Source organism: Fragaria vesca, linkage group LG2 (assembly GCF_000184155.1).
Source record: "Fragaria vesca subsp. vesca linkage group LG2, FraVesHawaii_1.0, whole genome shotgun sequence".
Classification (NCBI taxonomy): domain Eukaryota; kingdom Viridiplantae; phylum Streptophyta; class Magnoliopsida; order Rosales; family Rosaceae; genus Fragaria; species Fragaria vesca.
In genome coordinates this window covers 771538-787284 of record NC_020492.1, presented here as the reverse complement: position 1 = coordinate 787284, position 15747 = coordinate 771538, and the positions used below count along the sequence as shown (strand labels likewise).

Genomic DNA, 15747 nt, shown 5'->3' with positions numbered 1-15747 from the left:
AAAACATTGCAATTTGAATTTATTTATTCATTCATCTAAGTGTGGAAATTAAGTGAGGATATTTTATTTTGGATGAAAGTGGAAAATGAAGAAGTTGGAACTAGAAAATGACAGCCCTCTACTATTCTATAGGACGAATCAAGTTGGTGGCTTTTGGAAGCCCATTTACCAATTGACATGTTCCTTTGGCTTTTTCTTCGCTCAAAAAGTGCTCCTCGTTTGTTTCTTTCATAAATGTTTTCTTTTCTTTCTTTGTTTTTTTGGTAGGAATGCCCTATTAATGTTTCTATTAAGAATTTAAGATAACCGCCCTCTATCTGTAGGGCTCGTTATATGATCTTTTCGATTAATGGGGTTTAAACATAGTTTAAAAAAAAAAAAAAAAAACCACTCCCTTATATCTCTTGTTTCTATAATCTTTTTCTAAGCTTCATAAGTTCAAATAAAAATTAGGATTAAATTATTATTTTACCTCCGTGACTGTGAGATTTGAGGTTGACATCATTTTAGTTTATGCTCTCCTAATTTTAAAAACTTTACCCCTTGAATTTTGTAATTTCATCAACTGTGCCCATTTGTCAAGATTTCCTCTACTACCCATATCCTTTCAAGTCTCTCCTAAATCTTCAACTTCAGAATACTCATCACTCCCGGCCTTCTCTAATACCCCAATTCTCTTATTCTTCATGGCTAAGATGCATATCATCCTTCACCAGACCAAAACCTCACCGATAGTTCGTTGGTCCTTCAAAGCTCCGACATTGAAGTCGTTTGGATTGTCTGTCTAAACGGGGTTTACCCATTATCGCACATAAATTCGATGAATGTGGTAGTCCAAAAAGAGTTGCATATATGTCTCCTCTTGGATCCCATTGCATATCAGTCCTTTTTCTCTTCTTCTTTTTTGTTATTTTTTGGTTATATTGTTAGTTTTAAAGGATGTTGTGTATGGTTCAGAGATATGGGTTGTAGAGATCCTTGGATGGATTATGTACAGTTGTTCTTGCACGGGATTGTCTTTGTTGAACTCGATCTGAGTTTTCACAGGCAAATCTGGTGACGGTCATGTGTCACTTTAGGGTGGCGTTGATGGCGGTGACATCTCCACATTTCTTGCTCTTGATTGATATGCTTATGTTGTTGAAGCTTGTAGTTGTTGTAATGTTCTAAGTTTGTTTATCCGGCCCCGTCAGGTCCGTTAGTGTGTCTAGTGCTATGTATTTCAATATGTATTGAATAAAAATATCCTTCCATGAAAATAAACAATGCATAGTACACTCTCCACTGTATTATTAACAAGTGAGCTCTTTAAAATGGCTCCGATACCATTAGGAGTAACCTATACGTAACCCTAACTTCACACATTAGTCAACAGACATAGAATTAGTAGCTACACAAAGGCTCAAAAGCCAATTATTGAATTGAACACACACACACACAAAATTGAACTCACTGCCTAAAAGATCTAACAAAAATGAAAAAGGAAAATGAAACAAAACAAAACCAACAATTGACAAAATGCAGACTAAAGTCGTTCAACATCATTGCCTTATATGAGATATCTCTACTCGCATTCTCATTGCCTTGAGCAACATTGAGACCTCGACCGGCATATCGAGATTTCGATCAATCTCTAATCTCCATTGGTTGCTAGAGATCAATTTTTACCACAGATTTTTTCACGTTTGATTCACGATAACACAAAAAAGCATCGATAACATGGGGTACGGTTATTGCCACCCAACTGTATACTTTGTTCACCCTATTATAGAATTTTTAATCAAATATTCCAACACTAACCCTATAATTAAGATATTTTGTAAAATATTTATACATATAAAATAGTTAAGCCACAACTTCTTCTTCTTTTTACATTTTTTTTTCTATTTAGTAATTCCTTGTATTTATGGCTCCTTACTAAAAATCCTTACACTGAAAGTTTGGATGCTTTAAGAAAAACGAGGACGACAACATCTCCATGCAAAGTCTAGGCGGATTGGTGATCCAACTCTTTATCCATGCTGTATTTGTTTTAATTTTAGGTTTAATTTTTTTTCTTCTTCGTTTTTCTAATGGTTCAGGGTGAAACAGGAACTTTATGGGTCAAAAAGAAAATAGAGACAAGAACGGGTCAAATTTAAACGGAAGAAAAGTAAAATTAAGGAAGCGGTGAATAATCAAAAAGAATGATTTGAAGATCGGTAATTCTTGTATAAAGAGGTTTCTAGCCGCTGAAAGATTCAAGAAGATGTTGTTTTGGACTTTCTGGGTTTCTCGTGCGAGATCTGATTTTAATAAACGAATCTGTTTGAGTAACTTTTGGTCAGAACATTCGTTTGGAATGCATGATACTTTTCCGGAATGAAAACGACGAGATCTACAAGTCTGACTTTTGTGAGTCCTGTCAAATTTAGGCCAAAAAATATCCTTTGTTTGTCCGATTCGGCATTCAACATTATTTTAGGTTTTCTAATTTATTTTGGATTTAGTTTTCTTTTAACCTATGAGTTTTTAGGCTATTGGTTATTAGTTGTCCTAGGTTTTATTTTCGCCTATATAAGGACCCTTAATCGGTTGTAGTCGACTACTTTGATATTAATAAACTTTTGAGTTCTCTCAAATTCTTCCGGTGGATTTCAGATTCTCTCGTGAATTAGAGTATCCTAGGCTTGTGGATTCAAGTCTGCCATTGGTGGATTCCAACGTGATAGTTCTGCTACAGCAAGAGGGTGAACAAACGATTTAATAAAGTAGAAATAGCCGCAACCCTAACATGTTACAAATATGCATTTGCAACTGCAAAATTTTGGGGTCATCAAACTACTAATAAAGCTATTTTAAATATTAGGGCATTTTCTCTTTTAAATATTTAGTATACCCTTCTCAGGAAAAAAAAATTACATGTCATTTTACAAGAAAAGAAAATAAAAAAGAAAGCTATCTTTAGCTTTTGTACTAATGCTATTATGAATGACAAACAGTAAGTTCCTAAAAGCTACTGATTGTAAGCGGCATCTAAATAAGCACACGCTCACTCATTGTCTGTCTGATTATCATTAATTTTTGATAATTGTGTAGATTAGCAGGTAGATTAGATCTCATATTTAGTAATTAATTAGACTTGATCATGCACATGTGTGACATTGTTCCCTGCACGTGGGAGTCTTGTTCCATCACAACATGACCACTCTCAATCTTTACTTGTTACCAAAGCTTTCCTTCTTTCGATTTCTATTTTTCTCATTCCCCCACTTGGTGGCTTTACCCATATAAATCACTTTTATTTTTTGACCAACTTTTATTCAATAGCTTTTACTTACATTTTGACCTTTTTCCTTTTTTTTTCTTTTTTTTTTCAATAGTTCAATAGTTATGTGTTTTTCTTGTAGTAAAATATACAAGATGATGGTAGGTGATCTCTAGTAGCAAAGCAAACTAGCAAAGCATAAGGAAAACATTATTTGATGTTTTTCTCCAAGAGTCGCAATCTCTATGGGTAGGTTTGATATAGCCACTTAATACCGCAGCGCTCTTTTCTCTCTGCTTTCCCTATACAGACGTCGTCTAGGGTTAGGGTTTGCTTCAGAAAATTCGTTGTGTGGTGCTGCTTCTCATGGCTGCGTCTATTGCTTCAATGACTGCTAGCCTCGTCTCAAAACTGTCTTTGGGAAATGAACCAGTTGATTTGGGCAATCTCAAATGCCTGAAGAAAGGGTTTGTTACGCCAAGATTCTACCTCGTTGGCCGCCTAAACTCCGCTCGTGCGGTGACCTTTGATTCTTTCAAAGTCGTCGTCCGATCCATGTGGAGACTCTCCACCCCTATGGAAGTGCAACCAAGAGGAGATCGTTTCCTTTTCACCTTCGCAAATGAGCGAGACCTGAATCGGGTGAAGAACGGAGGACCTTGGGGTTACCAGAGGGTGATGATTCTCATCAATGACTACAACGGTTTATTCGATATCATTGTAGTACCCTTGGATTTTGTTTGGATATGGATGGAGATCGAAAGGCTTCCAGCAGCTTTGACAACAACGCCGACAACCAAACTGATTGGAGAAACGATTGGCGAGGTGTTGCAGGTCGACCACCCTGACATCAATAAAGGGGTGGCTAGGGTTCGGCTCACATTGCCACTCCATAATCCGATGAGGCTTGAAAGACGCAGTAGGATGTCTTATTGGTGAAGTTTAAGTATGAGAGGTTGTTGGGTAGATGTAGAACTTGTTGGATGATCAATCATGGAGGCCATCCGTGCCCTAGGGAAGAGGAAGATGAAGCAACTCCGCCGTTGGCTCCGCTGGCGCCTGCGGCTCCCCCTCCAATGGTATTCCGAGCCAACACTCCTCAGACTTTGGTTTCCCCTCCAACTATGGTGACCTCCATCTCTTCTCTTTTCAATAAAGAGAAGAGATCTGTTCAGATAAGAGCTGTTCCAGAATTTCCCTCATTGGTGAAGATCATTGGAGTCTTGCGAGCTAGGAATGAAGATGAAGATGTCGAAGGCAAGAAAGCCAAGCATAGTTTGGCAATGGTTCCTCTCCAACTCGAACCAGGAGGACCTAGGGTTTGTGGTTGGCTCTAATGGTGCTTTAGGAATTCTGAGGAAGTCACCAAAGAAAAGAGGACGCCCGCGTGGCAGCAAGAACAAGAAGCAGCTCCTCCCGTCGGTGTCGGATTCTATGGCATCGGGGTCGAGTGTGGCAGAGCCTATTGCCTCTTCTGAGGAAGGTGAGGAATGAGTACCTTGGTTGGACAAAGATCCCTACACTTACTTGATCAGAGGGGCACCCTTTTCTTCGACGGACAGGTACACCGTTGAGTCTCTAGGCCTTAAGTTGATGTTTAGGTCTTTGGTTTAGCTGGTGTAGGTTAATTGTTTTCTAGTGTAATCGTCCACTTTTTGGGACAGCTTTAGTGGTTTTTCCCTTTCAGCATTAGTGTAGGAGAATAAAGAGTCTACTCTTGATCTTGTACAGGAGTTCACTCCTGTCTGACCTAGTAATAGTTGGTTGTATGGAGTTCACTCCTGTCTGACCTAGTAATAGTTGGTTGTATGGCTAAATGCCAATGAAGTTATTCATTTCCATCAAAAACAAAAAATGGGTAGGTTTGATATGTATCCTAGTAAAGAAAAGGAAAAGGAAAATCTCAAGCATAAAAGACTAAAACCATCAATACTAGGCTAAAGAGATAAAATCATAGAAAAGACTGCAGATTGTGAGCCTAAACCAAAATTCTAGTTTTCTCTCTTGGCCGAGCGCCGCCGTTGCTTCTCGTCGCTGCGCCTCTGGCCCGAAAGAGGATGTGTTGATCCAGGCTAGGTAGCTTGGCTCTTTGATAGAAGCTTGGTCCATGGTTGGAGTCTAGGTGTTGTCTCTTGAAGTACACAGATCGATTTCTGATCTGTTTCTTCTCAAATCATGGGAGATGGTGAGGTTATTGACAGTGGTGCTTGTGTCTTTGCGTGACCGGTGTGACGACTCTCGAGCTGCTCCTGTTGTTTGTCGACCTCATGATGATGGCATCGATCTTGGGACGGTATTAGACTTTTGCAGGATCTGACGTCGTTCATGAGGCTATGGCGGGGAGGTGGAAGTGGAAGGCGACGAGGTAGTGTGTGACGGCGGGACATGTGAGTACATTGGCGGCGGGTCATTATTCCTATATTGTGTTCCTAACTGGTGAAAGGTGGTTTTGGGCCGGGTTTCTGCTCTAGGGCCTTATGGTTGGGCCGTTATTCTTTCTAGCATTTCATGGGTTCTAGGGGTGAATCACCCAATCAAGTTATATAGTCTGTCCAGGGGTTAGGCGAGCCCTACCACAAGGGCAAGGAGGTCTTGATTTCCTTGATCCTTTTTTAGGCAAGTGATGGAAAGTTATTGTAACATCCCGGACCTAATTTTACCCTTTTTACTGGGTATTTTACGAGTTACTGAGGAATTTAACCGTGCTCGTAATTTGGTAATTTATCACTCGAGTTTATTGTCGAGTTTTACTCAAAATGTTAAATTCCCCTTTTAAGGGCTCGATTGTAGTATGTGTCGACATGGGTTCAGCGGTGCCTTTAGATAATTTATCGGAGGTTTGGTTAAGTATAGAAATTATATTTTCGGAAGCAAATAACGTTTAATCCGGGCTGTCATATCTATTAGGGCTTTGATCTGGGCCGTAGAATTTAAGCTTAAAAGGGTAAAGTGGAGCTTGACCCAGTCAAAAACCCAACTCGGGTTTGACCGAGCCTAACCGTCTCCCTCTCTCTTCTCCCTCGTCTCCCTCTGTCGCTGCCTTCTCCAGCGCAGCTCCGCCGTCTCTGGCCACCCCTGGCGGCGAGACCACCGCCGTTGTCTCCCTCTCCTCCTCTCCTTTCTAGCCCAGCCCGTGGATCATGCAAGCGAACCAAATCAGAGGAGATCGAAGCTGTTGAACCCGACTGTGTTCGTCGGATTCCGGCCAGCTTAGGCAGCGACGACGGCAACGAACGGTAGGGTTCTTCTCCTCAGTCCTTCTCCTCTTCTTTCTGTTCCTTTCACCCTTCAAATCGAGCTAAATTGGAAATCCCTAATTCTGCATTTTTAGGCTTTTCCGGTGAGCTGCTGCGGTGGTTGCCGATGAGTTTTTCTGACATCTTCCTTTTGCTTTCCGACGTTGTTTCGACCACAAGTGGTCAAGGCGAGCACGAAGGGGGAGGGGCCAGGTGTGGTTGCTGCTGTGTAGGAGGAGTTGGTGGACTCAGGTGGGGTTGGTTGTAGTGTCAGCTGCGGTTAGGGTTTGAAAAGAAGCCCAGTTTCCGGCAAGGAGAAGATTGCTGGGTTCTGGTGGTGAGCAGATTAGAGGTAAGGGCTTCATTTGATCGGCTGTGTTGTTGTTATGTTGGATTGTGACTGATTCTATGTTTTGGTTGCAAGGATGTCGATAACTTGGAATTTGGAGTATGCGGGGAAGTTATGGCAAAATTCCGGCAAGTGGCCGGAATCCGGCAGAATATTCTGGCAAGTCGTCGGAATCCGGCGAAGGCAGTTAGTCCGACAGAAGCAGTTGAGGTAGTTATCGAAGTTTTTCCTTTTTGTTTTGCGTTGTTTCATAAATAGGAAAGTTTGTCGGTTTATAATCTGAAATTTTTCTAAGTGAGAAAAGTTCCTATTTTGGGAAACTTTCCCTTTTTGGAAACTTCCTATTTATGGAAACCCTTTTTGGGTGCCCTTAGTAAATTTTAGGGTGAAATTGTGTAGAGAGGAAGGAAATGAAGGAAATTCTTGATTTTGTTTGTGAGCATGTTTGATCGTAGGGGATCATAAAATAATTTTGGAAGTATTTTGGTTAATGTGTTAAGACATGGAGATTGATGGTGACTTTGATTCTAGGTTAAGGTTCATTCCGAATAAGTTATAGTTGCGAAGTTTAGTCGGAATTGATTATTAATATATGTCGGTCAATCCTGGTCAACCTAGGATACTTAGTCAATTTAAGAAGAAGACGAATCAATGATTATTTCGGAATCTGGTTTGACCGATTTATTCTGCTGTTTATCATCAGACGTGGGATTGACTCGAGATTGTGAATAATGGAGGCAGCGCTCGAGGAGTATGTCGAGCATTGGAAGGCTTAGGCCTAATACTGTGAGTGGATTTTTGTTTTAAATAATATGCATGCTATGGTTCATGGTCGAACATTTAAATTGTTGGAGTTTAGACGTCATTTAATTTTGACGCTTTTATTTCTCTTGGAGAGTTACCGAAAAATGGGATTTTTCGGTGAGTATAAATATGTATATTGAGGAGAGTGTGTATATAAATGCTAGCTAGCCATATGTGTCTGTCCACCTTAATGGCGTAGCATATAGCCGCATTATGGTGTGACGTGAGCGTTGGACGTGAGCGTTGGACGTGAGCGTAGTAGCCCTATATGAGTGTTTAATTCATATAGGGGGTATGGACACATATTTATACACCCGTCTGTCCACCTTAATGGCGTAGTGTAGCACCGCATTAAGGCGTGACGTGAGCGTTGGACGCGAGCGTAGTAGCCCTATATAGACCCATGAATTTATATAGGGAGTATGGACGTGTGTAAATACATACATATATGTTAGAGCCTGAGAGGCTCGATATTATGAGATGAAAGTTTTATCGCTTGCAGCATGCATTCGATTTTTCTTTAGAAATTGTTTTGGGGAAACAAATATTTTATTCGTAAATTTATTTTTGTCCACTCACTCTAACGTTTCGTTTTCATATGTTTTCTCCTGGGCTCTTCGTTTTAAAAATGCCCAGTTTGCAGGATTGCATAGTTGTGGTCGGACGTATTTGGAGAAGAGGCATAGTCAATAGTGTAGCTTCCGCTTATTTTTATATTTCTAGTTTATTTCCTTTCAAATAGAGTTGCTCTGAACTGTGGCTGTTGGCTATGAGATTATCTTGTTTAAGTTGGTAATTAAATTGGGAGATGTTGTGATTTGGGGAGCACGAAGGCTCCAGGAGTTTAAGGTTGGATTTGGATTTGGATTTTTCAGAAGTGTTTGCAGGTATTTATTAGGAAGGGTTGTCCATTTTCAAGGGAGGTTATGTCGATTTTTCGGTAAACTTTCCTTGGAGGTGGTCCCCGCAAGACTTACTTCGGGTTTCAGGGTGAAATTCGGGGTAGGTCTTGTCAGTTACTGCTGTTTAATTCTCGATTTTACTTAGTTGTACACCAATTGAGGTCCGCAGACGACTGGTATTATCGCTACATTCGCTACATGGGAGTTAGATATGAGTATTTAGAAATCTCTTGTATTAGGTATAAAATGAGTGCATTTTACAATGAGGACTCACTATCATTTTGTTATTTCTTGTTACTAGTTAAACTTATTGGTCGTGAATAGGCAAAATGATGTAAGCGCCTTCTAGCCGTGAATAAGTTAAAAAATTGTCTATTTTCTATAAAAAAAAAAAAAAGAAAGAGATTAAATCATAGAAAATGTTAATAAATTTAGAAGTTTTAAAGAAGAGATACTGTATAACACTGGAAGAAAAATATTGTTCAAGTTCACTCGTATTGATGTGAAGCTTTTAGTCGACGGTTCTACCACATGTACGTTTTCACGAACTTAATTTGATGATATTCTTTGTACTTTAACTATGTGGTTGTCAAACTGAGTATTAAGTTTAACCAATAAAACCTTTATATTGTACATCAATGTGCAAGTGACGCAATATTTACAATGGAATCTCAACCACGATATTTGATTATTTATAATTAACTATTTTTTAGATAATCGAATAGTAAATAAATTCATATATGTAGATACAAAATTCAAGAACAATACACAGAATACAAGTATAATACAGACAGACTGACGCTCACAGCCAGGAGATGTCTAGTGTTCATTTAAAATTTGATGACTTCATGTCTTCACCCATTTTGCAAGTTCCCAACTCCCATGAGGAGATTTGGTACCTCATGCTCTGACTTCTCACCTTCAGTTGCTTCTTAAATACTTCCTAGCTTAATTATGAGACTCTTTCTGATTCTTGTTTCTTACTATGCCTTGGTATGTAATCATTTTACTGCAAGAACCAATTCATAAGGTGAATTCTACTTGCAGTATCTTTGTGGTCCAGAGCTACAATGAACTGCATAGCAAAAGTGGCCTTTTCCAATCCCATTGAATTTTCCAGCCTGATGAGGTAAAATATCCACACAATAATGCAAGGTAAGGTACATCTCCTCAGCAAAAAAAAAGAAAAAAAAGTTAGGCCATGAAAGCTCCATATAACCAGTTCTGATTCTGATTTAAGATATTGAGTTACAGAAGAGGGAGAGAGAGGTGGAATTGATCAATGATTAGGTGATTCAGGGAGAGCAATCACCATCTCATGCCTAAACTTGTGAAAAGTTGCATCTCAATGGTTTTGATGTATTCTCAAAGACCTAACCTTCGTGATTTTAATTTGGTTAAAGATGGTTTATAAGCTTAATTCTAAACATAAGCACAATATCTCTATACCAAAACTTGATAAGCTGAATCAATGATCCATAAAATGAGTAGTCTCCATCAACTACTGGAGCTTCTGATCCAACTTGTCAACCCTAGGAGATAAACTACAAGGGAAAAATATATATGTATTCCAATGAAAATAACAGACTAGCATATATACATTGTACTACACATGTCGAATTCTATAATGGTATGAAACTACGAAATGAATTCCATTGTTTGCAATTTGTTTTTCTCATTTGTCAAACATGTTACACAAGCCATTTTTCAATTTCCATGATATTTTGGAAAGAGTTTGAGTCAATCAGGAAGCAGTGATGTTGTATTGTCAAAAGGTTCAATCATTCAACCAAGCTAAAAAAAGAGAAGTTGAAGAGAACTACTTAGTCCATATTATTATAACAAATACAGCTACATTAGCTATTATAATAGCTCCCATATTTTACAAACCAAGAACACAATAGTGACAATACCACAAACTCATTGTTTTTTGCACATTAAATTATTCCTTAACACCATCTAATTAACAGTGAGATTCCTCCCACCTTAGACTAATTTAGTTGAAATCAAAGTACACCTCTCTGGCTCTCTCTGTCCCTTTTCCTAAACCCAGAATCCAAAGAATTGATCCCCTAAAGATCAGTACTGAAACATCTCTGCTGAAGCCATGATGGGCTGGTTCAGATATGAAAAATTCAGAGGGTTAAAGAAGCAATCAGCACTAGGCTCAGTGAAGTTGTTGTTGTTGCTTGAATCCTCAACACAACCACCATTATTTGCATTCAGGAAAGTGATGATCTCATTCAGAGACTGCAGCCTGTTGCTGAGCTCAGCCGCTTGGGCTCTGAGCACAGAGTTTTCTGCCTCAATGTTCATGTAATGCTGGCTTGTGATGTTGAGGCTGCTGACGATCTGGTGGTTCTCCTTCCTCAGCTGAGCCATCTGCGCCGTAAGATCATCCAAGTGCTTCTGTTTCCTCATCCTAGACCTTCTTGCAGACTCCCTGTTCGACAGCATTCTCTTCCTTTTTCTCTGATCCATCAGAGCCTGCAAGTCTTCTTCAGAGCCAGAGTTTTGAATCATGGAGGAAACAGAGGATGTTCCACTAGAAGAAGCCATTGGAAACCCAGAAACTGTTCTTTTGCAGATTTCGACAGTAATGAAGAGTAACTCAGAGAGATAATTAGGCAAAAGCAGAATAAACTTAAATATTGCAGAGAAAATAGTAGATAATAGCTATAATATAGATTGTTGGGCCTTATTATCAGAATTTGGGGCCTGAAATCATGAAACGTAGTAAAGCCAGTAAAGGAAGACAACAGAGAACGACTGAACTAAATGGGTCCTGCGCCTATATGTGGAATTTATCATACACTCGGATAGAAGGAGTTCACTCAGAGTTGGAGACATGAATCTCAAACATCAAGAACAAGAGGTTAAGCATCAAGATAAATTTCTTGAAAGCCTAAACAAACCAAACCCTGAGAAGAACTGGGTACTTGAAAAGCCTCAAAAACCCCAAACCAGCATAATAAAGACTGGACCTTTCGGAGATTTGAGGTCAAGAAAACCCAAAAACAGCAAGATTTCAAGATGGGTTTGAGGAACTTGAAGCAACAAACCAGAAAGAAGACACGATCTCAAGCAAAAATAAGAGCAGGGAAGCTACAGGTTAAAGCAGGAGCCTTGAGGGAAAGCTATGGACCAAAGGGAGAAGAGGGCTTTGAGGGGATTTGAGAAGGGAATTTATAGAGAAAAGGAGAGCAAATAGTGAGCATAAACAGAAAGATAAAAAATTGGGAGAAAAATATTAAAAATGAGAAAGAAAAAAAAAGTGAAAAAAAAAAGGAGTATGGAATCAAATGGCATAGAACAGTGACGGGACATGTGAGGTGAGGAAAGAGAGGAGTTCTTCACTCCACAACCGTCCAGATCCAGCTGGGAACCAACAATCTCATGTTATTTATTTTTTTGAAAGTTCTCCTGTTATTTATTTGTTTTTTAGTGATGGGTAGGAACTAAGAAGAGGTACCAAGGGCAATTCGGGAACAAAAAAATTTTTTGTAGAAAGCACTTCTTTGGGATCCAAAAACTTGACTTGGAGATGCGGATCTGTGATGGTATGGAGCTGTAGGATATAACTGTGGCTTGTGGTCGTGTGGATCATCGGCAGTGCGACAACGACGCAGATCTGATCGAGGCGGTGGTAAGAAGCATGGCGGTGGCTTGGCCGAGTGTGACGGGGATGAGGCAGATGGCGGACTGGTCCACACCAGTTTTAGTTTGGGCCTTGTGTGGATTTCTTTGGCAGGCTGCCTTTGTGGCTTGAAATTGTCCGCATCAGTGCCTTGTGTGGATTTCTTTGGTGGTCAGCCTTGGAGGCTTGAAATTCTAATAGCTTTATATTTATATTATTACCCTATGTGTTTTTAGCTTGTCTAAATACGTCTAAGCACTTGTAACCCAAAAAAAAAAAAAAAAAAAACCGTAACTAAACACCTTTTGGGAGAATTTTCACCGACTCTAAGTATTAGGTACTTAGTTTTGTACCTAATTTCTATGCTAGATTTCATAGTTTTAGGTTATTTGTTTTTCTTAATAGATGAGCATAATAACAAATGAGGTGGTGCTAGCATACCACGTCCTCTAACTTGCTTTCGTTGGCAAAGAAATGTATGTATCCGCATCGTCTCGCCATTTGAAATCGAAATGAAATTATCGTTATTACTCTAAGACAAAAAACAGTCATATTTATTGGTCTAACTAATCGATCAAAATTCAAGTTAAGAAATAATTAATAGATTTTAAAGCTGAGTTAAAAATAAAATGTGAATAAATAACAAAAGGCAATGTGTGCATGTCGTATTGTTGTATAATATTAAGCATCCAAATTAGAGGGAAAAGAACGCGCTTCACGTGTTAGAAAACCTAGAGAAAAAAAAAGTGTTGTCGTCTTTTCTTGTCTGGCTGCATCGATCGACGCTAGTGATGGCCCCTTCGTCGAGCTGGTGCACAAGGAGGGCGGCCGGACATGTGACATGCGAAGTGGGTATTGCTCCGGCCTGGAGGTTGAGATCAAGTGTATCAGTAGGTCTTCATTCTCAGTGTATAAGGGAAATTGCAAGGCAGGGCCGGCCCTAGCCCAATGCTTGTTATGCGGCACTAGGCCCACGATCATAAGAGGGCCCAACTTGCTTAAGTCTCTTTAATGATCAGTTCAAAAATTAGAGAAAATTGGAAAAAAAGACCACATTTGTGATTCGAACTCTGGCGGAATAAATGGAACAAAAACAACACAACCATCACTACTGCACATCAATTCATTTGCTATCTTCATATGCTAATATTTATCACTTAAATATCATGTTTTATTATTGAATTGAAATTTGTTTAGTCTTTGTGGTTTGAAGTCGACATCTGTTTAGTCCTTTTGGTTTGAAGTCGACATTCAGATTAAAATAAAACCATAAGGACTAAACAGATGTCGAGTTCAAACCACAAGGACTATACAGTATTTTACTCTTTATTATTATTATTTTCAATGGCTTGTTTCAATAATTTTTTTCCAACACTATTTCAGAAATTCATAATATTTATTTTCTTAAATACTTTGTATCTGAGTAAATTACTAGTGTTCTATTTAAAAAAAAACTATAAATGTTATTTATGAGAAGTAGTAAAGTATTAAGATTAACAAAATTCATCTTGTTCAAGAAAAAGATTAGAAATATTCATCGAATTAAATTTTAAGAAATGTCATCTAATCGATCTATACTAATTCACCTTATACAATAATAATTAACCTATCATGTAGCAATATCTTTCTCATATTATTGTTTGAAATTTCATATACCGATCTAAAAAAAATTTGATACAAGGGGCCCACAGCTTTTCTTCGCATCGGGCCTTCAATCCTTCAGGACCGGTCTTGCTGCAGGGTCGTGGTTGTGGGCACTGCTTGGAGGTAGACGGGGCGGAGATTCTGATCGGTGTCGGAGTCTTGTGGTGGCCATGTGGTGGTGGCCGGTGGTGGGTGGATCAGATTCAGCTGGATCTGTTAGATAGGGGGAATGTCGACAACAGTCGGAAGTCGAACGCAGATCCAGATGGGAAGCTCTCATTGATCAACTGGTTTGGGGCTAGAATTGTGACGGTTCAGGTCATATTTGATGGCGGTATAGGCATTTTAGCTGTGGCGGCTTTGATTTGACGGTGGGATGACAGCTCCGACGACGGGGTGAAAAGGTTCACCAAGTTTCTTCCTTGGGCCAAGGAGAACGAACACCATGGACATCAATTTTGGGCCTTTTGGGCTACGAGTAATGCATGTTGGCCCGATTTGGGTTGGAGGTTCGATATGAGTTCATTCCTTGGGCCCTGTCCTATTTGTTTGTTTCTTTAATTTTAGTTGTGTTTTTATTATTGTTATTTAGTTGGGTTGCGTTATTTACAAGCAATAAGTCCTTATATTAGTTGTGTAGGGAGCAAGGTTCTAAAAGGCCGGGTAAGGCTGTAGGCGGAGCTCAGCTGCCCAGATTTTCACCAAGGCGTTCAAATTAGGTGGTCTATCGCCCAAGGACCGCCTAAGGAGAGTCAGGGACAAGGCGAGACTAGGCGAATCAAGCGCTTCTAAAAAAAAAAACCAACAAAAACAAAAACGTGCTTAACCCACTTAACCTAATTCCCAAATCGATTTCTCCTAAATCACGCGACCTCACCGTTTCGCCTCTCCCAAACTCAACGACGAGCGACCATCGCTGTTCTCTTTAGGTCAGCGACCTCGCCGTTCTCTATCGGTCAGCACCTCACCGGCAGCAGCATATATAGCTGAAAAATTAAATTATTAGATATTAGAATGTGTAAACGTGTTAGTTATCTACTGTTATTTCCCACATGTCACTTTTGTGTGAAAGCAAATATCGCCGTTAGAGCGTTAACTCTTTGATAGTTGGTGCCTAGTTGAGTACATGTTTGAAGAGGTTCATGTTATTATTTCAGGTCTTTATATCAAGGGTTTAAGGTTGATGTCCCTTTTTGTAGTCAAAAATTTCATTAATTAAAGTTTAAGGGTAGCCGCACCTGCTCTTGATTAAAAAAAAATAAATGTGTGCATCATGCGGATTATATTTCATTTTTTCATCCCACTGTTAGCTTATCATAACCTTTGCTTTTTGTGAGCTTAATAACACTAACACTATTCCATTTCTGGCACAGGGTAGTACATGATGTTCATTATTATAGAGATAATCAACTTTTAATTTCTAGAACCTCATACTTGCTTGAAGAAATAACTTAATCCAAAATGTTATGAGGAAGCGACCGACGGGTTCCACGAGTCCCACACACACAGGTCTAATAATGTCGATATTCCTCCCACTTTAGCGATCCGGTGGAGAAACATGTATAAAGTTTTACACAAAAAGCCTCGACATTAGTGTGTACGGTATCATTCCTTAAAATCCAAAGATGACTCTTTCACGTTTCTGATGTGGGATTCCAAATGACCTCCTATGTAAGTCACATTTTTTCAAATACAAAAAAAAAAAAAAAAAAAAACCAAACAAGTTGGTCGTCAACATATTCTAAGAGTTGAGCATACTATTTAGATGACATAAGAATAGCTACATAGACAAGATGCATCTTTTGCTCTTTTCTTTTTTGCTTCACAAAGTTTAGCCGCCACACTTTGTAACAATGTTGCACACACGTTTTTCATGTTAACCAACCTGCTTAAGAAAACCCCAAAGGTTAAGTATATGGTGAGCTCTA

General features: G+C 39.2%; 2 protein-coding genes across 2 annotated transcripts; both read right to left on the bottom strand.

Annotated features, from left to right (window-relative positions):
- Positions 1-10344: 10344 nt before the first annotated feature.
- Positions 10345-11700, bottom strand: LOC101313165 (ocs element-binding factor 1-like). The gene has a single exon (XM_004289592.1). The coding sequence runs from the start codon at positions 11095-11097 to the stop codon at positions 10618-10620; it is 480 nt and encodes a 159-aa protein (XP_004289640.1). The 5' UTR covers positions 11098-11700; the 3' UTR covers positions 10345-10617.
- On the bottom strand, positions 10586-11697 carry LOC101313460. The gene has a single exon (XM_004289593.1). It carries the CDS (start codon positions 11386-11388, stop codon positions 11263-11265), a length of 126 nt encoding a protein of 41 aa, XP_004289641.1. The 5' UTR covers positions 11389-11697; the 3' UTR covers positions 10586-11262.
- Positions 11701-15747: the final 4047 nt, after the last annotated feature.